This window comes from Nematolebias whitei, chromosome 19 (genome assembly GCF_014905685.2).
Source record: "Nematolebias whitei isolate Nwh7 chromosome 19, NemWhi1, whole genome shotgun sequence".
In the NCBI taxonomy this organism is placed as follows: Eukaryota; Metazoa; Chordata; class Actinopteri; order Cyprinodontiformes; family Rivulidae; genus Nematolebias; species Nematolebias whitei.
Window position 1 is genome coordinate 31,526,088 of NC_056516.1, and position 23,240 is coordinate 31,549,327.

Genomic DNA, 23,240 nt, shown 5'->3' on the forward strand with positions numbered 1-23,240 from the left:
ACAATAAAGAACTTTGAACTCAAGGATACAATACAATAAAATACAATGTGATTAAAAAAAAAAAGTTGTGCACAAATATTTTAGTTTAAGCAAACATTTAAATGAACAAAAATCATGTTTTTAGGATAAGTTTCAGCCTGAGATCCAAAAAATCTAATTTGATTTTGAGTAATTTATCATTTATCTTTTTATTGAGCAGGAAAGAGGAGACACGTGAAGATCTAAACGAGTAATAAAGGGATATCAGATTTTAAAGGAGTAAAAATACTTTCTTGCAGTTTAGAACACTGTAAGAGGAGAATAATTTAAGATTCATGAAATAATACACTTGGCAAAAAAATATTTCAATGTTATCAACATACTATGATTTTCTGATCAATCTTAAGGATAGGGGAGTGGTGGTGCAGAGGCTAGACAAGGTGGACCTGTGATCAGAAGATTTCCTGTTCAAGCCCAGGTACCGACAACATCAAAACTGTGGGTGGGGTAGGTGAAGCACCCACACCTGCCCCCACCCTCATTCGTCCCACCCTGGGCCCTTGAGCAAGGTCCTTAACCCCCACCATCTGCTCCTCCGGGTGTCCTAGATAGCAGCTCCCTGCTCCACACAGAAGGCTGCGGTAGCTCGGAGGTCTGTGGTTGCGTCAGGAAGGACATCTGGCGTAAAAATAACTGCCAAGTCTTCATGCGTCTTAGTTCACTGTGGTGACCTTTGAAGAAGGGAGCAGCCAAAATAATATATATTTTTTAATTATTATATGCAAGCAAAGAAAACAAGTGAAATTAAAACTTAATAGTTTTTTTTTTTATGTTTAAAAAAATCAAGCTTTAGAAATTTTTCTCAGAAATAATTTAAAAATGATGCCAACATTTCAGGACTGGGTTAACACCCCCCCCCCCTTCCCCCCCAAAAAAAAGTTTCAGTATCCTAACACCGCCTCTGGTTGAGTGTTCAAAGCATATATACTTACAGGTCCTTCTAAAAAAATTAGCATATTGTGATAAAGGTCATTATTTTCCATAATGTAATGATAAAAATGAAACTTTCATATATTTCAGATTCATTGCACACCAACTGAAATATTTCAGGTCTTTAATTGTTTTAATACTGATGATTATGGCATACAGCTCATGAAAACCCAAAATGCCTGTCCCAAAAAATTAGCATATCATGTAAAGGTTCTCTAAACAAGCTATTAACCTAACTATCTGAATCAACGACGTAACTCTAAACACCTGCAAATATTCCTGAGGCTTTTAAAAACTCCCAGCCTTGTTCATTACTCAAAACCACAATCATGGGTAAGACTGCCGACCTGACTGCTGTCCAGAAGGCCATCATTGACACCCTCAAGCAAGAGGGTAAGACACAGAAAGAAATTGCTGAACGAATAGGCTGTTCCCAGAGTGCTGTATCAAGGCACCTCAGTGGGAAGGGAAAAGTGTGGCAGAAAACGCTGCACAACGAGAAGAGGTGACCGGACCCTGAGGAGGATTGTGGAGAAGGGCCGATTCCAGACCTTGGGGGACCTGCGGAAGCAGTGGACTGAGTCTGGAGTAGAAACATCCAGAGCCACCGTGCACAGGCGTGTGCAGGAAATGGGCTACAGGTGCAACAGCAGCAGAAGCGCCTGACCTGGGCTACAGAGAAGCAGCACTGGACTGTTGCTCAGTGGTCCAAAGTACTTTTTTCGTATGAAAGCAAATTTTGCATGTCATTCGGAAATCAAGGTTCCAGAGTCTGGAGGAAGACTGGGGAGAAGGAAATGCCAAAATGCCAGAAGTCCAGTGTGAAGCACCCACAGTCGGTGATGGTCTGGGGTGCCATGTCAGCTGCTGGTGTTGGTCCACTGTGTTTTATCAAGCGCAGGGTCAATGCAGCTAGCTATCAGGAGATTTTGGAGCACTTCATGCTTCAATCTGCTGAAAAGCTTTATGGAGATGAAGATTTCATTTTTCAGCACGACCTGGCGCCTGCTCACAGTGCCAAAACCACTGGTAAATGGTTTACTGACCATGGTATTACTGTGCTCAATTGGCCTGCCAACTCTCCTGACCTGAACCCCATAGAGAACCTGTGGGATATTGTGAAGAGAAAGTTGAGAGACGCAAGACCCAACACTCTGGGTGAGCTTAAGGCCGCTATCGAAGCATCCTGGGCCTCCATAACACCTCAGCAGTGCCACAGGCTGATTGCCTCCATGCCACGCCGCATTGAAGCAGTCATTCATGCAAAAGGATTCCCGACCAAGTATTGAGTTCATAACTGAACATGATTATTTGAAGGTTGGTGTTTTTTGTATTAAAAACACTTGTCTTTCATTGGTGGGATGAAATATGCTAATTTTTTGGGACAGGCATGTTGGGTTTTCATGAGCTATATGCCATAATCATCAGTATTAAAACAATTAAAAACCTGACACATTTCAGTTGGTGTGCAATGAATCTGAAATATATGAAAGTTTCATTTTTATCTTTACATTATGGAAAATAATGACCTTTATCACAATATGCTAATTTTTTGAGAAGGACCTGTAGACTGTGGTTGAAAGAACCATTTCACGGCTTTTCTTTAATGAGCGGAGTGATTCCTCTTTTTCATAAACAATCTTTGTTCGACCACGTCTGCGCGTGCTGTGGGTGCGTACATCCCTGTGCAGGTGCGCTCGCGCTCGTGTCGTCACCTCAACAAGAAGGAAAAGATTTCCCCTCATAGTTACGGTGTCGGCACAGACGCTGTGGAGCAGGTTTTCAACAGACTTCAGCGACTTGTTTGTGCAGTTTATGTTCACTTTTAGCAGCCGGGGTTGTCGTTAGGAGTCACCGGGGACAGGTGGAGGTTGAGGCGGGAACGTGATGGGTAAAAATCGGGAGGACGAGACTCCGGACTCCGAATACGGTGAGTTGATGTCGCCCGTTAGTTTTCTCAGAGGACCCGCTTCTTCTGCCGCTAGCTTGTTAAATTTACTTTAAACCAGGTGATTTTTAATGTAAATGCGGTTCAAAAGTCCAGTATTTGACAACGAGGAAAGTTAGTAATTTGTTTTAGTAATATATATATATATTTTTTTTTATTATATTTTTGAAGTTTAGCAAATTGCGAACGTGTGGCAACCGGAAAATCACCATATTAGGGCAAAACGTTATTTTATATATTTACGCTTCACATATTTACACATTTGTGAAACTTGTTCTGATCTGAAATTTAGCGTCTTTTTTATTGATTATATTTGAATCAAATGGTTGAAAGCTACAAGTATAACAAAATAAAATTAGCAACACAAGCTGAAAGCTAAAATTAGCACAAGTATTAAACAGAATTTAGTAAAGACAACACTGCAGGTGAAAGCAGAAACTAATAAAAATTTAGTGTCAGATTTTAATGAGCAAAACATTAGATTAGCTGAAAGCTAAATTTAAATCAAAGTTCAAGTTAAACTTAACTATAGCAAAAGGCAAAATTAGATAAGCACTAGATACAATGAAATCAGTGCTCACATTGTTTAGCTAAAGCAGCAAAATGTTAGCTAAAAGTAAAACTAAAAGCTAAAGTTGCACAATCATAGCTACTCTTAGTAAAGCAGAAACTAAAAATTAAAATGAGCAAATTCGGAGCTAAAAGAGAAAATGAGCAAAACTGTAGCTATAAGCAAAAATGAGCAAAACAATGGCTAAAAGCTAAAATGAGCAAAACTATAGCTTAAATGCTAAAAGTGAAAACTATCACGAAAGAAGCTAAAAGGAGCAGGAGAAGACGAAAGAAATCTGCTTCAGCTGAGGCAGATTAACAGTAACAATTAAATTAAATCCAGTTTAATTGTTTAGGTGCAACAGAAGTCATCTCAGGACACTGTACAGAAACATTCACATACATTAACAGTAAGTTAATAACATTATTTATCTGAGGAGCCAGCAAACGGCTTTGAGTCTTAACTTTGTCGCAGGCACTCATCCTGAGCAAGCATAAAGGCGACAGTGGACAGGAAAAACTCACTCGTGAGGAAGAAACCTCCAGCAGAACCAGGCTCAGGACAAGCGCCCATCTGCTTCGACCTGCTGGGTTTGAGAGGACAGAAAGGAGGAACAGATACACAATGGCAGGTCGAGAATCACATGTTAAGATAGAAATAATTTCAAATGCAAACTATTCATTTGTATGCATCTGTAACTGTTCGTTTGAAGAAATATTGAATACTTTAGTTTACAATTAAGACACTTGCTGATTTGTCTTATAAGTTTTGAAAATGGCTGAATATTCATCCCAAGGCTGCAGCTAAATATGTATATTTTATCATTAGAGGTTTGTTTTATCCAGTGTCATTGTTCATTTTATTTATATAACACAGTTAAAAACAATGTTGACCGAAGTGCTTCACAAAACAGTAAATTTAGCAATAAAATAAATGAAAGATCAAACATTAAATACCACAAGTATAATAAAAAAGACTTGAGAACTAAAAGGTTCTGATGGGACTCAAACCGAACTTGAATTAAAAATCGGTGTAAAAAGTGAGATCCAGATAATTAAAGAACCTTTGAGTAGGGACCAGAATTTAGCATCAGTCTGGCTGTGAGTCAACACTTTATTTATTTATTTATGTACTATAAATGTCAGGACTCAGGAGTGGCTTTGTGTGGATTTAAAAACAGCAGGGTAAACATGTAACCTCCACACCGAAAGGCTCCAGCCTGGAAATGATAGAAAACACTCGGTAAACAAACCCTCCCTGAAGGTAAATAAATGCCCGGTCTGGTTTCGCGTCTCTTCAAATATGTTAGGAAAACATGGAAGAGAGCGCCAGAACCACAGCGCAGCAGCGCTCACCTATTTAAGCTCATGGTCGTTCAGAGGGCTTCGGCTCATCGGGAAGTAGAAAAGCTGAGCGCTGGTTAAAACGTCCACATTCATTATGATGACAAAGGAAGTGCTGAAAAAATAAATAACTTTTTCATTCAATCATTTACTCTGATTTTCCTTCATCTGCTTGTTAATATAGTTAATATACAATAAAAGCAACACAGATGGGTTTAAGTTTAAAGTGCTGTGTGTATATTGTGTATATCATCAATATAACAATTGGTCACACAAAGTATATGTCAAATGCTTGATGGTAAGAGAACTAAAGTTTTCACCTGAACAGTTTTATTTATTAAAAAAAAAAAGTTAAATTATTTAAAACATTATTTTGACAAACAGAACTCTAAACAAACGTGTCCTTGTCACAGCTCTGTAGAAGTACAGTTTACACCATCCATCCTTTATCTTTACCCGCTTCTTCCTTGTTGGGTCGCAGGGGTCACTTGTGTCCATGTCCAGCAGTCACGGTGCGAGAGGCGGGGGACACCTGGACAGGTCGCAAGTCCATCACAGGGACACATAGAGACAAACAACCACTCACACCTAGGGACAATTTAGAGTTACTTATCAGCCTAACATGCATGTTTTTGGTCCGTGGGAGGAAACTGGAGTACCCGGAAAAAACCCACGCATGCACGGAGAGAACATGCAAACTCCACCCAGAGTGTGTCCTGGGCTGGGATTTGATCCAGCAACCTTCTTACTGAGAGGCAACAGCTCTACCAACTGAGCCACCTACAGTTTACACCAGTGGGATAATTAAAAGAAGTGCCTCCACTGGTTTTACCCGACCTGCTGAATCCTTCGTCGCTGGTTTGTTAAATGATTTCTGATGTCACAGAGTGAACAAGCAAAAATAACAAAACGCATCTAAAAAAGTTAAATCTGATCCTCTGGACATAAAAAAAAAAAAAAAAAGAATTGTAGAAACATTTCGTCTTTCATCCAAAAGACGTCTTCAGTCTGAGGAGCTGTGTTCAGCTCAGTCTTCTACTATTTTTGTTTCTTTTTTTGAATGTCCAGAGGACCAGATTTAACTTTTTTAGATTTTTCTACCTGGATTATTGAGCATGCATCAGGATATAACAAAACACCGTTTTTAATCTTGATGTTATGTAATATAACATACATCCCCTACATGTTGTTGTTGTCAAATTGACAGAAGAACAAATATACATTATTATTTTTGGTATTTGGTTAATGTCCTGACAGAACAGCTTTATTATTATTATTATGTAAAAATTAGCTCAGCAAAGCACAAAAGTTGCTTTGTAGCAGTCCAGTACTATAAAACTAATAAACAGTGAATTAAAACCAGCCATAAGCTCGATATTGATTTGAGTAAAAATGATCATCATAACTGTACATCTTTATCGTTACTTATTATTTTCAATTCTAACTGTTTAGTCTGAACGGTGAGCCACGTCCATGTTTTAACTCTTACAAATACTTTAGTAAAGTCATATTTCTCAAAGCCTGGCAGCAGACGTGGTAACAGTTTCCATGTCAGTGTGTGGTGTTAATGATGGAGTTTTAAATACACAACACACAAAAATAGATTCATGCACTTTATTGCACTTGAGGGATTTTGTTTGTTTCAGCCTGGGAGTTTTTGTTTTTTGATACATAAAAAGACAAAGTACTATAACAAACTGGACATAGTTCGGTAAAAGTACAAAATAAATAATAAAGACCTGTGGAATAACATGAACAACACTGTTCATAGTGGCACAGGTTATGCATATATCAGATTTAAACTGTAAAACATGGAACATTTTACAGTCAGAGGAGTCAGACGTGAAAAATAAAATGAGACGTTTATGTCTGGAAAGATTTTCTGTAATGGATCTGTAGCTCTGTCTTTTTGTCAGATATTTCGGTGGTTCTCAACACGTTTGTCTCTCAATCCTCAAAAATATTGGGGGAGTGGTGGCGCAGAGGTTGGAGAAGATGGGCCTGTGATCAGAAAGTTGCAGGTTCAACTCCCAGTACCGTCAACATCAAATTGTGGGTGGAAAAGGTGGAACACCCACACCTGCCTCCACCCTCATTTGCCCCAATCTGGGCCCCTGAGCAAGGCCCTTATCCCCCACCATCTGCTCCCTAAACAGGTCTCTCTTGAAAATGAGTTCTCGTGACTCAATGAGACTACCTGGATAAATAAAGGGTGAATGAAAAATAAAATAAAATTCTGACAAACATCTGAGGCCCCTACTGTCAATTTAATATACAAAAACTGCTCATTTTTTATAAATGTATCGTTTTTATCCTTTCTCAACAAACGTAGTGATTTAGGGGTGTAAATCACCAGCTTTACCACGATACGATATTATATTGATTTGTTTGTATGACAATACGATTTTTCTTTATTACAAAGTCTGTCACGATACGATATTCTATTCGATTCACAAGTCTGCGATCGATATATTGCAAATCAAATGCCCATCTCATTTACATATAAATAAATTTACAAAAACAATTCAAATATGATTTAGCAATTTTATTTCTGTTATTACAGGCACCAGGCAGAAAAAAAATTCTTAATTAATAAAAAAATAAATAAATGACCTGTTCAGTATTTCTTTTTCATTCAACCTTTATTTAAACAGATAAATCACATTGAGCCTCAAAGACTCATTTACAAGTGAGACCTGTTTGGACAGACAAAATCAGTGATTAACGGGACACATGTAGGAGTTGGAGGCGAAAAAATTCCTATCAGACTTTTTTTTTTCCTGCCTGAGGGAAAAAACCCTCTAATATTAAAAAAACACCTTGCACAAACAAGCACATATTTACGGAGACGAGAGCAGTGAGCATGTTCATAGATGCTCTCGAGGTCACTGTAAGAGTTCTGATAAGGATGTAATAATCAACCAATATCCTCCGGTGAGATCCATAAACATTCTTGATGTATGTCGAGGAATGGCCAAGAATAACGTCAATGAGAATCCAAGAGTCCTGAAATGATGATACAAGTTTATTCAGCTGGTTTCATCTGGTTATCAGTTGGAAATTCCTCAGGGAGGGGGTGGTGAGCGTCAGATCACATGTTCTCCAGGCGATTTCAGATAAGATGGCCTTCATGGCCAGCCAAGGGAGCCAAATTTAGATAAACACAGTTATTTTGGGGACGGGCAGAACTTAATGACATCTACCTCGTCTGCGTTGGTCCACTTGGTTCCGAAATGTCCAAAATACATGGCCACACCGATGGAACGTGACTGAGTAAAATCCCCGAGATCTGATCCATTCAGCCCAAAGCATTTGAATCTGGGTACTCGAGACACGAACCAAGCCATCATAAAGGCAAGCAGCATGATCGGGTCCAAATTTGTTGCCGACGACTTCCTTGATTGTTGATAAAACCAGCAACCAGCCGAATCCAAAAAGCAGGAACCAGTTGTCGTAAATCCAATTAAATATGTGTCCTTAAAATCCACAAATGGCAGCAGAGATAGACACATCATCAAGTCTTCCAGTCGATGAGATATCCAGCTGTGTGCGTGCCAACAGGGCTAATCGGCTCGCCTAAAGCCTGTCTTCTCTTCAAGAAATGTTGTAAATTGAGTTGAGGGACCAACTGATCAAAATAAGTCCATAATTATGGTTCGGAAGAAATGCAAGAGAGGCTCAGAAGCAGTTTCACAGACAGACAGAGCAGCAAAGCGGAGAGGGAGGGGAGAAGCGTCCGATCTCAGCAAGAGCAAGTGGTGAAGTATAGTCTCACATTTCTCATGTTTAAGCACATTTTTTAAACCAGTTAACTTCATAGTGCCCTGATGACCTTTCAGTTATAAAGAAACAAAAATAGATATTGATCTTACATAACATGGCTGTTAATGCCGTGTTTCTTCTTCAGATGAACGGCCAAATTTGTTGTTTCCTGAGTATTTTAACTCACACTGGCACCTGTTGCTTACGACATGAGTTTTGTCTGTTGAGCCGTCCTTCTGTTGGAATCTAAAATATTTCCACAGAGTTGATTTAAATCCAGCAGGAGAGTGAATTTCATTATCTGTGTTTTCTGCCTCGTCTGCCATGTTGCTGAGGCGGCCGCAGAGCGCAGCCGCGCACGGAAATGGTGACACAAACGTGCCGTGGGAATTTCAAAATAAAAGCGTATTTTAAAGATGATGATATGAATCGATATTTTAGTTTTGCCATGATATAATTGAATAATTAATCATTTAAACGATATATCGATGTAAATCGATGTATTGTTACACCCCTAGTAGTGATAATGTGTTGCGATAATCGTGTTAATCATTGCTCTGCTTAAATATATTCTTTAACTTGTCAGACACCAGCTTCCTCCTCTTCAGTCAGGCCTCACCATCATTCAGACTTCATCAAAATAAAGCTGTAAAAAAATGTCCCGCAGCTCGTCTGTCAGAGGTTCAAAGTTTATAGGTTTAAAAATGTTCCCCAGTTTTTACAGGGCTGTAAAAACTCTGTTTGTTTGTGTGTCACATGTTGCAACGAGACGTCATGTTTACTCTAAACTCAGCAGAAATCTGAAAATCATGCAGGAAGTTAAACATTTCCACAACACTTTTTTTTTTTTTTTGCATAAACTGTTTATAAATGACGTGACTATCCACTGATGTTCACACACCAGTTATTGTTTCAATTAAAAGGTTTGACTCGGTGAAACGTGACAAGAATTGTATCTGTGCTGCAGCACAGCTGTTCTGTCACTTGTACTGCTTGGAAATATACATTTTCTGTCTTTACTCTAAACACGTGTATTTTCTGTTTGCATCACTGAATCTTATTTTTCAGTCTGGATCTGCGTGGACTGGTTCCAACTTCCTTCATCCTGTTTTAGTATTTGCATCCATCCTGCAGCCGTGTTGGCACAGTGTACATTCACTCCCATTCAAATGACTCCCAGTGGAGATAATTATTGTCAAGCTGAAGTAAAAAATAAAAAACATCTTTGTGTGTGAGCTACATCCATCCAGCTGGACCAGTCAATAACAACACATGAGTATTTACATGTTTTCTATTGTTAAAAAAACTTAAATTTATCAGGTTGTTCCTCATTCCTTCCCACCATCATAACCTAAATACATATTTTATGACTGAACGTGAGTCATATGATTGCTGTATTCGATGTTAGCATACAGGAACTCATCAGGTTTTTCCTGCTGAACAAGATAAGACAGCAGAAGACGGTTAAGCCTAAAATCTGACGGTTATGGGAAGCAAGGAGCGTTTTCAGCTCAGATCTCAAACAAACTCCTCACATTTTCATGGCCACCCCTCTGGAAACCACAGCCCCAATTCAAATTCTATTCAAATAATGTTCCTGGTGTCGGTGCTGCGCTCCAGCTTTGTTGTTTTTGTCTTTAATCACTACAATAGGATTCTGTTTTATGGAAGCAGAAAAATGACACCCTCTGGTTTAATTTCTTTGGACAACAGTCCTCAGTCTGTTCCAGGAACCAACAATGACACATTCTTTCTCTGTAAAACCATCTCTGTTGGTTGTACTGTTACTGTCAGTGGCCAAAACCATAAAAATATAAAACTCTTACATCACTGAAAGATTGTCCTTATTCTCTCCTGTTGTCATTTATTAACTTTGAGGACACAAGCAAAACCGTTATTGCTTAAGTTAAACAAAAACTATTTTCTTGTAGTTTCTAATGTATTTTTGTTATGGAGGTATGAACATGTACAAGTCATATACTGTATATGTTCAAGTACTTTAACACCCAACTCTAGAGCGATCTAAACAATATATTGTGTATATATATATATATCTATATACTAGTAATAAATGAAGCCAGTTCTTTATGTGGAACGCTGAGTGCTCTAAAAATAATGACATCATAAACTACAATGTTGTTCTTGATAATCTGATTGTAAACAATGATGTCACTGATTGTTTAATAATTATTTTCTTCTTCCAGGAGAACCTGCCCAGTTTGACCCAACCTTCAATGGACCCATAAAGAAAAGGTGAAACGTTCTTCTTGACTATGATGTTGGTGAAATAATTTATGTTTGAAATAGTTTTTTATGTGCATAGAAACCTGGTGAGCTTGTGATGCTATCAGTTAATATTATCTTATACGGACCAAACAAGTGTTTGATGCTCACACATTTTGTTGGAATAACCGTACAGTTCAGCTTCTCTTTTCGGTACGAAAAGTGAAGTAAGAGGTTTAACTGAGCTTTATTTTGATCTTGGACTTGCCAATAATGACATTGTAGCCGTGTTGCCAGACGTTGTCTGTAGTTAGTCTAAATAATTTATATTCATTGTGTTTTTGAATGATATTGTCAGGAATATTGTTTTCAGAGGGTTGGATATATATTTTTATAAAGTTTAAAGACATTTGGCTCATTTGGCTACTGAAAGAATTATCTAGTGCGCACCAAACAAAACAGCTTCAGTTAGTTATGTCAGATTGCCACGGCTCACCCATGACTCTGCACCCAGTCTGTATGGCCCCTCCTGCAGGTGGTGGGCACAAATGGATGGCAGACTCATTCAGGCTGAGCCTGACTGGACCCCGTGGGTATGTGGTTGGTCACCAGGCACTCGCAGATGAGGCCCTCCCCCAGACCTGGCTCCATGCAGGGTGGGGCACTAATACCCAACATCCAGGCGAGGGACATTGAGCTCCTTCTTTCCGTAGGAGTATCGTGAATAGCTCTTTGTCTGATCTGTCACCTAGGACCACTCTGTCCTGGTAGATCCTTCCAGGGGTGATTGCCCCCCAACAGCATAACTCTAGGATCATCTAGGTTCACAAACTCCTCCACCACTATGTGACGATTCAAAGAGGAGACCGCGGGGAAGACCAGGACATGCTGGAGAGACTTGTCTCTCAACTGGCCTTGGATCATCTTGGAGTCCTCCCAGAAGAGCTGGAAGACATTGCTGTGGAAAGAGACGTCTGGGCCTCCCTGCTCAAGCTGCTGCCCCAAGACCCGACTCCAGAACATGTGACGGATGGAAGGATTCAAATAGTTTATTCTCGACCCAAGAAAACTATTTGGTGCCCACCAGACAATACTGGGAGCTGAGGACAATGTTTCCCCTTTGCACCAGATACGTTTCCCTCAGGGGTCCTGCACTACAGTTTAACCAACCTTATTAAAGTGTTTGATTTCAGCCTGAATCTTCTGTTCTGCAGAAGTTTTGGATGTGCCAGTAATATCTTAACTGATGGAGTCCTCCGGTGCAGAGCTCAGCCTGTTCCCTCACCCTGTATCTGACTCTGTGCCTTCCCTGTCCTCCCACAGAGGATGCACAGATATCATCTGCTGTATTCTGTTCATGGCCGTCATCCTCGGCTACATAGGGGTTGGAATCTTAGGTGAGTGAAATTCAATATTGCTAACAAAGAGTCATTGTTTTCCATGTGTGCGTGGTTCCTTTGTGATTGTAAAAAATGAAATACATTTCTGGTATAACTGGTTCTGCAGCCTCTGCGTCACACATAGCACACACCGTCACAGGACTTTACTGGTTTGATTGGTTCATGTGTGAAAGGACAGAGGAGGTGAAAAGGAGGAGATTTTATTTATTTATTTATTTAAATATTAATTTCCTGGAATTCAGTTTTGTCTGTATTTAGTGGCGTTTACACCGACTGCTGCTTCAGTGTTGTCACTTGTCATCTTGACCATGAAATTCTTTGGTCATTTATTAAAAAACGAGTTTACAGCCACTGACATTTATTTATTTTTAACTCCGTTTCCGTTTTTATCAGTAATTGAAGTTTCCAGTCATGATATGACCTCAAACATCCGGTCATTATTGCCCCGTCATCAAATTCATTCCAGCACTCGGGGCACTCTCTTATCTAGAGTCAACAAATCTGCTGATAACACAGTCACAGTATCTGCACCAACAATTGGTACGGCCCAATTAACCTGTAATTTACTCCGCTGGAAGAAACTCAAAAATAAAGGTTGACTGAAGTATTTAAGTAAAATGAGAAATTGTCTAGATTTCCTCCACATGAACTAATTGTTGGTTGAAGAAATGATGGAAACTGCTTTAACTTCAGTGCGTTGGCATACTTTGATGTAATTTAACATTTTCTCATGTAACTGAAGACCCTGTTGTAACTTTAAAGTTTTTTTTTGTGAATGTCATTTAAAAAGATCCATTAAGTTGTTAAAATTATATATTTTTTTCCTGTCCTGTCAATTTATTTTTCTTAAATAACATTAGATCAGGTTTTGTTCTCTGTTATACGCATTAAAACAAAAGTATATTTTTTGTAGCAAGCGTTTTCTTATATCTGTGACAGAAATGTAAATAAAATCTAATCTTTACCGGGTTGTTCTTCTATCGTTTGGGTCAAATTGCTTCATTTTGGGCATATTTTACAGCGTCGTAGTCCACATTCACTTCTAACACACATCATAACAAAACAAAACCTAAGAATAAATAACAACAAAATAAAAAAGTAAATAAAAACTATTTGGAGCTGTATATTAAAAAAAACATGAGCGCTCCCCCTTGTGGCTGATCTGGAATAATTTGTTTTTACATTTTTGTGGCTTGAATAGAAACTTTAGATAATTTGTTTATTTAATCACGATCACTTGAAACTAGTCTAAATAGCAACATTTTGTTTTCAAATACATAAATATATTTTTGTGGCATTGTTTCTCTCTCAGTTTAAATATTCTGATGTTTGTAGAATGGGAAGTAAACACATACTTTATTTTTATAAATCAGTAAAACACATACTTTGTTGTTTTTCTGTTGGGTTAAAACAAGGTTGATTCTTTAATTATTATTATTTTTTAAGTTTAATATGTTAATTTTTTCATCAGCCTGGCTTTATGGAGATCCAAGATATGTTCTTTATCCAAGAAACTCAACTGGATGGTTCTGTGGCATCGGACCCAACAAGTATGGAACCGTTTTGTTTACTTTCTCAGATTTGTACCATTAAATCAACACGCATTAAGTAATTTCATAAAAATGTATTTTGTGTCTCAGAGACAAACCCAGCTTGTTCTACTTTGATGTTCTGAAATGCGCCACGTCTGTGAATGTGATGGCGTCGGCTCTGAACGGTCTTCAGTGTCCAACCACGCAGGTAGACAAAGCTGCTGGGTTTTATTGTTTACTGAGCGACGTCCGCTCCCAGTCCAATAAAAAAAAACGTTTCATCGCCCTCAGATCTGTGTGGAAACATGCCCGTCTGGTTTCTGGGCTGTCAACCCGCTGGACTACATCAACAAATCCCCAAAGGATGTTTTCGATCCAAAACTCTGCGTTCCATCTTTAGACCTGACACGACCGGGTTTGGTGAGCTCACGTTGTTTTAATCTGATTTGACCAAATGAAATAATAAAATCATCGCTGTAGGCAGTAATCTGGAAAACATTTTAATGTTATTAAATAATGTAAAAAAATTAATAATAATGTGATTGTCCTTTTTAAGACTGTTAAAGAAGTTGTGGACAAGGAACTGTGTCCACGCCTCTACACTCCCACAACCTCAGGTGGGACATGAATCAGTATTCACACTGTAGTCATCCTGTTTCTCTTTACTCTTGGTCTTTTCTGCCAATACGTTTTTTTTTTACATGTAACAATTTTTACACACTTTGTGCTATTTTAACTATTCAAATATCAAAAATGTTCAGCTCATTCAGTGCATTATTAGTTATTATTAACGGCTTATAATTTTCATTTGTGTCACTTTTATACTTTAAAAAAAAAAAAGTTTTTTTCATTCAACCTTTATCTAGACAGGTTAATTTACCTTTATTCAAATAAATCCACATAGAAATAAGTTTTTTTTTAACACTTTCCTCTTTAAAATCTACTTGAAACATTTTTTTCTTATGCCGCTTTACTAGCTTTATGCTACTTTTAGCTATCGTTTGATTATTCTTAGCTTTTAGCTAACATTTTACTATATTTAGTACTAGCAGTATATTTACTATATTTATTTATCTTGAGTATTTTAACAATACTTTGCATTTTACTACTTTTAGCTAACCTTTAGTTACTTATTTTTAGTTTTTAGGTAGAGTTTTGCTATTTTAGTTAGCGTTTTAGCCATCATGCTGCTGTTCTAAGCTAACAATTTGTTGATTTTAGCTTTAATAACTCAGTTCACATAGTTTGGATCTTAAACCATGTGAAGGAGTTGGTATTTTTTAAGTTTAACTGTGTTATTCTTCTGCTCTCAGTGTTGGGGAGGTGTCTGCCGGACATATCGGCTCTCGACAAGCTCCCACCGGCGTTCTCAAATGTAACAGGATTGTCCGTCAACGACACAGTCAGCCTCATTAGAAATGGCACAGGGTAAGAAACGCACTTCTCACCGTCACGAAGACGAGAAACGTCTTGTATATTTCAAATAATCCTCAGAGTTTAATCTCGTGTCTCTTTCCCCTCACCAGCTCACGGTCAGTGATGTTGTGAGTTTTCTGAGCCGTAGCGTAGCAGCTGGGTGTTGGACGCTTCAGAGCGCAGCAGCTTTATCTGTATCCAAAACGCTTTCTTGTGAACGCAGCATTTACAGATTGAAGTTTCTTTACCGTCTGTTCCTCTAAGATGATCATCTTGGAATGCGTTTCTTTTCTTAGCATGTTTTTGTGTGAACAGAAAACAAAAGTTGGGAAATATATTTTGCTTGCGCCATCAGCTACAGCTCAAGACATTTTTCTGCTTTTCCACAGTAGTTGTAGAGAAATGCATTAAACAATGCATTTGTTTTAGAAACGCTTGTTGTTTTGTCTTTGCTTCATTTCTGTGGTTGCATTGTTTAGTTTTTGTTTTGAACGTAACATTTTAACTGGAGAGCAGCCTTTAAAATAAGTTGTCCTGCACTTTTCTTCCTCAGGGACATCGTGAATGGTTTTAATGCCAGAGACGTCGGAATCAGAATCTTTGAAGATTTTGCTTCATCGTGGCCGTGGATCCTCGTGTGAGTTGATCGTGTCTTTGATTCACTGAAGGTGTGCTGCAGAATATTTATAAAATGCTGAGAAATACAACTTCAGTTAAAAGAAACATCTAAAAGTATGCTGGGAGATTAATAATTAGGTTTTAGCTGCATGGTGACGTCATGAAATTAGCCATACTTTTGTCATTGTAAAGTCCAGAACATATCTGCTACGTAAGGCTGCGTTCACGCTGCAGGCTTTAATGCTCAAGATGTTTTGCTGATCTGAACGTTGCATGGTTGTTCACGATATGATTTAAAGTAACCGCCATCACACTCTACGGCTCTAAAACCACTCGAACAAGACGTGTTGTCACACCCATCACTCTCAGTTTACGTAAGTAAATATAGATGCTACACACGTTAGCATGTGCGCATCGATCAGCAGTTGTGCAAACAACGTGATCAGCCATTTTACATGTGATTTGGCCTCTTCCTGTCTTCTACCTCTTCTGTTAGTTCTTGTCCGGTAATCGTGTTTGTAACGGTCCCGTCCTGCTCCTGTCCTCTGGTTTCAGTGGTCTGCTGATTGCCATGCTGGTCAGTTTGCTGTTCCTGCTGCTGCTGAGGTTCACCGCTCCTGTCATGGTCTGGGTCCTCATCATAGGACTCCTCGGAGCCGGTGCATACGGTAAACACATTTTTACACATTCAAGTTAGCTTTTGACATGTGAGATTCTTTAAGATTAATTTCCTTTTGTTGTTTAGGGATCTATCACTGCTACTGGGAGTATAATAACTACAAACAACAATCTGCTTCCATCAGTAACGTTGGCTTCACCACCAACTTCCAGACCTATTTACAAGTTCAAGAAACCTGGTTGGCCTTTTGTAAGTCATGATTTTATTTATTTAAACCCAGTCAAGAACCACCGTACGGCCATGGTTTCCACTGTCTTTTTAGTTTGGATTACTGACTAAAATATAGAATGATTTTAATGATTTTTTTATTTTTATTTAACAATAATATGGAGTAAATGAGAGGCACAATTTTTCAACAGTATCTGAAGATGGATGAGAAAGTCTCACATTTCTATTTTAACTTGATTAATTTTATAAAATGACTTTCTTTCTATGCTGAAAACAGAGTGAATTTTATTGTGGTACAACAGTCAACATGCATGTGCACAGTGCTGTTTTTGTTTCCTGGGTGTTAATCATTTGGCTCTTTAACCCTCAGTGATAATCATATGTGTGGCAGAGGCCATCATTCTTCTGACCCTCATCTTCCTCAGAACTAGAATCCTCATCGCCATCGCTCTCATTCAAGAGTCCAGCAAGTGAGTCAGAGCACTGACTCCGTTTGTTTCACAGAAAAATACATTCACCGTCTCCTGGGTTGTATTTAGACACATATAAACTTTATTTATTGTATGAAATGGTTTTAAGTTGCAGCATGAGCTCAAGAAAGCTCACGGTGAGTTTATCTTCCGCAGAGCGATCGGTCACATGATGTCGACGTTGTTCTACCCTCTGATCACCTTTGTTCTCCTGCTGGTCTGTGTTGCCTACTGGGGCGCCACAGCTTTGTATCCTTTGATTTAATCTGGCGCAGCGTCTGAGCTTTGTTCGCTCCAGAGAGTCGGTTTTGACTGAGCTAATGTGCGCAGATATTTGGCCACTTCAGGAGGGCCGGTCTACAAAGTGGTGGCTCTTAATTCCACGTCCAGCGGCTGTCAGAGCATCAACGGCACCGAGAACTGTGACCCTCAGGTGAGCGAGCAGAAAAACACTTTCCTCTCATGTTCATCGCAGCAACAGGTTTCCTTCAGTGACAGAAACTTTTTTTTGTCTCAGAAATTCAACTCGTCAAACTATCCAAGCTGCTCGTCCGCTAGCTGCATCTTCATCAAATACAACGACGAGGGTCTCTTCCAGAGGAACCTCTTCAACCTGCAGATCTACAACGTCATCGCTTTTCTCTGGTGTGCAAACTTTGTCATCGCTCTGGGGCAGTGCACGCTGGCGGGGGCCTTCGCCTCCTACTACTGGGCCTTCGTCAAACCAGGCGACATCCCCATGTTTCCTGTGTGCGCCAGCTTCATGCGCGCCATCAGGTGGGGAAACGAGCTGCTGAGTTTATTCACAGTGGAACGTAAAAAACATCACGTTAAAACAAAGAAACGGTACATTTTTAGGGCGGAATAAGGTTTTTTTTTAAAAAAACTGTCTGAATGTTATGAAGCATTCACTCTATTGTGATCCATTTTTCTTACGTACACTTTTCTGCATTTTTCTCGTTCCACAGTTTTTGTGCTATTTCAACAAATCATAGATCAAAATGTTCAGTTCATTCAGGAGAAAGGTGCTTTGACTTTTGGTATTGTTGCAACTTTAGCTTTTTCAAATATTTAGCCTTTTCTGCCACTTTTTGTTCCTCGCATAAAATTAATTGAGCTCGTTTTACATCCTTCATATCTTTAGATGAGTTTACAACCTTTTACTGCTCCTTTCACATTTTGTTCTGCTTCAGCTTCTTTCAGCTTCCTTGTGCAAATTTAAACTTTTTTCAGCTACTTTCAGCTGTTTTGTGCTCCTTTCAGATTCATTCTGCTAACTACAACATTTTTGTGCTTCTTGTAACTTCTTTCTGCTAAATTCAACTTATTTCAGCTCATTTCTGTAAGTTTAAGCTTTTTCTGCTGTTTCAATCAATCAATTTACCTTATTGATCCCAAAGGAATTTTTTTTTATTTCAGCTACTATTTAACTGTTTTATGCTCACTTAAGCTTTTTCCACATTTTTTGCACTCATGTCAACTTTCTTTCAGCCTAATTCAGCAGAAATATGCTCTCTCCACTTCCTTCTGGTAATTCAAGCTTCTTTCAGCTTTTTAACTTCTTTTTATCTGTTTTTTTGTTGTTTGTTTTGTTAATTTCAGCTTTTTTCAGATAATTTCCACTGCTTTGTACTCATTTGTGCTTCTTTCAGCCTAATTGGGCAAACGTGTTTTTTTTTTAATTTCTTCTAATTCTGCTTGTTTTATCTTTTCAGCTAACCTGTTAGCATTTTTTAGTTGATTTCGGCTATTTTCAGATAAATTCAAGTTTTTCATGGTAATTTCTGCTACTTTGTCTAATTAACTTATTTATGCTAATTTCAGTTTGTTATGCTCCTTTCAAGTTATTTCTGCTATTTCTTCTCTTTAGCTATTTTATGCTAATTGAATCTTTTTCAGCTAATTCCACATTTTTGGGCTCATTTCAGTTATTTCTGCTTCCTTCTGGTAGTTTTAAGCTTCTTTCTGCCCTTTCAGCTACTTTTTGCTAATTTAAGCTTTTTTATTAGCTAATTTCCTAATTTTTATGCTAATTTCTGCTTATTCAAACCTAATTCAGCAAATATGTGTTCCTTCTGGTCATTTAGGCTTGTTCTTCCATTTCAGCTACATTTCAGCAAGTTCTTCTGCAATAAGAGGTCACACTGTATTTTCACAGGAAATGCTACTCAGTTGAACTCTGTTTTAAATATTAGGTCTCGAGGAACATTTTGACCTGAAGACAGTTGGACATCATGGACATCAGAGATAAATTCACAGAACCAGTTTTCCTTGTAAACCCTAGAGGGCCACAAAGGCCAACAAAAAGATTACGTCATTTCAACCACATGACCCATGTTCTGTAATGATGAGCTTCACATTTTTTATTACCATGTGCTCATAAAAACCAGAATGTTCAATGTTTGTTCTTTATTTGTAGGTTCCACGTGGGTTCTTTAGCATTCGGTGCTTTAATCCTGACCCTGGTGCAAATCGTGAGGATCTTACTGGAGTACATCGACCACAAAACGAGATGTAAGGCCGACGAGGCTCCTCTCACCTACACGTCTGTCTGACCTCTCAACATGACGAGCCCGGCCACAAATAAACTGTTTTAAATGGAACCAGGAGTTTTCACAAAACGAGGATCAAAGAGTAAAATGTCGAATCATTTAACGTGCACGTGGTTCTGACGTTCCACCTTCTTTTCTGCAGCGGCGCAGAACGCGTGCGCACGCTTCCTCGTGTGCTGCTTGAAGTGCTGCTTCTGGTGTCTGGAGAAGTTCATCAAGTTCATCAACCGGAACGCCTACATCATGGTGAGCCCATCAATTTATAGACATTATTATTGACGTTCTGAATATTATCAGAAGTATTCCAGTGCTCTTTACAAAGTTGGAACAGATTTTACTGCGACTGAACTCCAACCCGTTTCCAGCGTTTCATCCTGAGTATTATCTGTCTCCTTTTCTTGTCAGATCGCCATTTACGGGAAAAACTTCTGCGTCTCAGCTAAAAACGCTTTCAAGCTGCTCATGAGAAACATCATAAGGTAGGATCTGAAGTCACTCCTATAATCTGACTCGGATTAAATCCACAGAATAAACATTAGCCTGTGAGAGAGATTTGATGTCATTTGTCCAACTCACAGGGTCGTCGTGCTCGATAAAGTGACCGACCTGCTGCTGTTCTTTGGAAAGCTGCTGGTGGTCGGAGGAGTCGGTGAGGAACACCTGCAGCAGTTTATTTATTTATTTTTATCATTTTTAAACAGTTTTACATAACACAGAACTCCAAACAATAAACATCCCTTACCCAATACATAAACAAACAAACAAAATTAAGATAAAATAAAACAACACAGAACCATTGTATTAAAAAAAGACAGCAAAGCATCCCTGCATCACAACCATTTTCTAATAATAACATGTCTATGGTAACAGCTGTGCAGTGTGCATATATTCTAAGTTGGGTTGCCAGACTTCAAGAAGGTATCCTACTTGTTCTTCCTACTATAAATGATCTTTTCAAGTGGGATGCAGACGTTTATTTCAGAGCCCTAACCCCACTGAGGAGAGGGGAGTCAGAATTACATGTAACTGCCACTGAGAGCTTCAAGAACAGGATCAACTCCGAATGTGTTCCAGACAGGAAGTTCAACAAACTAACTCGCAACAATCGAGCATTGTGGGTAAATAACTCTGAGTATCCTAACCTTGAGGTAAGGGCGTGCGTCGCCTTCAGTGGAGCTGATATCTTGAGTTTCCGTAGCAACAGCAGAAATAAACGAACGTAGGGAAACATGACGACGACACACGGCTAAAGTTCACGGAGGTTTTTAACAAAAACCTTATAAGAACTGATCAGAACACTTTTGTTGTCCCACATACAACAAAAAGACGTCTGTCCTGCGCATCGGCCATAAAGAACACCACATTCTGTTCATACTGTTTTAATCTGAGATTAGTGAGAATATTGCTGTAGATTATTCATCAAAATGTCGATTTAGAAAGAATCCTGGATGATTTCAGGGAGAAGTTGATTAAATGAGGTTCTCAAAAACATAAATTTATTTAGTAGTTGTTGTTTTTTAATTACAGAAACTATTTAAATATAAAAATGATGGTGGGTTTGATCTCAAGATACTCGATGTCTGTGTTTTATTTCTCACCACCTACCCCCAATTTATCTACTGATAATCAATAATCGATCATCTGCGCCGCTTTCAATTTGAAAGATGTTCATCAAGATCAGCGCATTTGTTTTGTATGCGAGGCACTTTTATTTTAGAGAGAAAAACGTGACATTTGAACTAAATACAATCAATTTAAAGTAGAACTGAACTAAGCTGAGAAAAATATCAAAAGTTTTAAATAATTTGTTGAATTCATTTTTACTAAAACAATAAAATATATTTAATGTTTTAAGGTGAAGTCCTGAAAATGAAACTGTTTAAAACTGGAACATTGTCCAAACACTAATTGAAATTTAAGAATTATTAATAAAAAGTAAAACATTTATTAAGTTCACTAACTGTTTTTAAACTGTTTGGTTCGTTTGTAACTCACATTATCTGGTTTGGAAACTCCATTAATTTAAAAATATTTGCAAAATGTTTTTATAATCAGAGTCCGGGTTAAACGCTCACGTCTCGTCCTCGCAGGCGTTTTGTCCTTCTTCTTCTTCTCTGGACGGATTCTGCTTCCAGGCAGCACCTTCCGCTCCGAAACCCTCAACTACTACTGGATGCCAATTATTGTGAGACACCAACTGCTGTTCGGATACTTTAAAAGTTTTTATGCTCTCAACATCTTTACGTTCTTTTATTTCTACGCGTCGTAGACGGTGGTGTTCGGCAGCTACCTCATAGCTCAGGGGTTCTTCAGCGTGTACAACATGTGTGTGGACACGCTCTTCCTCTGCTTCTGTGAGTAAACACACGGAGATTCAAAGTTCAACCACGTCCTCGTTACCAGCGACGGTAACGAAACAAAAACTGTTTCTGATCCGAACTCGTTCACAGTGGAGGACTTGGAGCGAAACGACGGGTCTCTGCAGAAGCCGTACTTCATGTCCAAAAACCTCATGAAGATCCTGAACAAGTCCAACAAAAAAACGGGTAAATGAGAGGAGCGGCGATCTATTTATTTATTATGCACAGTCTCCAGACGCAGCACAGGAATCTGATTCTTTTAGGATGTTTTAAACTCGTTCTCCGTCCAATCAGCACATTTTAAAGAACGTTTACCAAAATGAATGTTTTGCACTCAGTGAACTTTTAGAATTGACTGGACACAGAAAACTGATTTTCTGAGGTAACTTCTAAGAGTTTTATTTGTTTTAACTAAAAATAATTATTCTCCAGATGTTATGGAACAGAATTAAATGTGTATATATATATATTTTAATTTTGACACCAGAGGTGTGGTTTTCTGTACAAAGTAAATTTTAAGCTCACGGGTTATATTTTACACACTATTTGTAAAGTTGTAATATTTGTAGCGCACATTTTATGACTGTTTTATAAATTATTAAAGAAATGTGTAAAAATGACATTGTTCTCATCTGCGAAATTTGTCAGACTGAGTACACGTAGTTCATCGGTTCTTCGACTTTCGTGGGTTTTCAACGTAAGATTGTACACGACACATGATTGGGACAGTACAGGATAAAAAGTTAATGAAAAATATACTTTTGACAGGTGCCACCATTTTGTAGTTTTCCAATAAGCCTATACTGTAACTCAGGTCAAAAGAACTACACTACCCAGAAGCCATCAGTGCTTCCCGACGCTGCTTTCTGCCGAACTGGCAGCAGCGGAGTGAGGATCTATCTAGAATTTGTATCAAGTTCACAGAACTGGCAGGAAGGAGGAGGCTTCAAGTTGTATCTTCACTGGTGAGTACCTGGGCTGCAGCTGATCCAGACTCAGTGTGACCTGGATCCTGGGGACTGCAGGAGACAGACTGTGGTGGGGTTCGGCCTGGTTCTAGTCCGGACCCAAGCCGAGGTGGAGAACTACATCCTGGGCAGCCTCACGCGCACATCAACCAGGACGAGGTGGTGGGCTTCGTCACGCTGCAGGGTAGCTGAACAGAACTGAGCCCTGTCCTGCAGAGCTGGGGAGTTCCCGTAAGATTTCAGAGTACTGTGCAGTACATGTACATATATAAGATTTCA

The 23,240-nt window shown here is 38.8% G+C and overlaps 1 protein-coding gene across 1 annotated transcript; it reads left to right on the forward strand.

Annotated features, from left to right (window-relative positions):
* The first annotated feature begins 2,683 nt into the window (after window positions 1-2,683).
* slc44a4 (solute carrier family 44 member 4) lies at window positions 2,684-22,214 on the forward strand. Its single transcript, XM_037693211.1, has 23 exons — window positions 2,684-2,899; window positions 10,780-10,828; window positions 12,122-12,195; window positions 13,670-13,748; window positions 13,839-13,938; window positions 14,022-14,150; window positions 14,287-14,347; window positions 15,044-15,158; window positions 15,257-15,262; window positions 15,700-15,783; window positions 16,320-16,432; window positions 16,510-16,632; window positions 16,982-17,081; window positions 17,238-17,330; window positions 17,412-17,514; window positions 17,599-17,858; window positions 19,501-19,595; window positions 19,776-19,879; window positions 20,039-20,112; window positions 20,212-20,282; window positions 21,724-21,818; window positions 21,903-21,987; window positions 22,084-22,214. The coding sequence occupies exons 1-23, from the start codon at window positions 2,857-2,859 to the stop codon at window positions 22,185-22,187; spliced, it is 2,160 nt and encodes a 719-aa protein (XP_037549139.1). The 5' UTR covers window positions 2,684-2,856; the 3' UTR covers window positions 22,188-22,214.
* The last annotated feature ends 1,026 nt before the right edge of the window (window positions 22,215-23,240 follow it).

Excerpts from the sequence above, each read along its gene's own strand:
- slc44a4 (XM_037693211.1), top strand. The coding sequence starts at position 2,857 with ATGGGTAAAAATCGGGAGGACGAGACTCCGGACTCCGAATACG. Across the intron at positions 10,829-12,121 it reads AATGGACCCATAAAGAAAAG|AGGATGCACAGATATCATCT; the intron begins GTGAAACGTTCT and ends GTCCTCCCACAG. Across the intron at positions 12,196-13,669 it reads CATAGGGGTTGGAATCTTAG|CCTGGCTTTATGGAGATCCA; the intron begins GTGAGTGAAATT and ends TTTTTTCATCAG.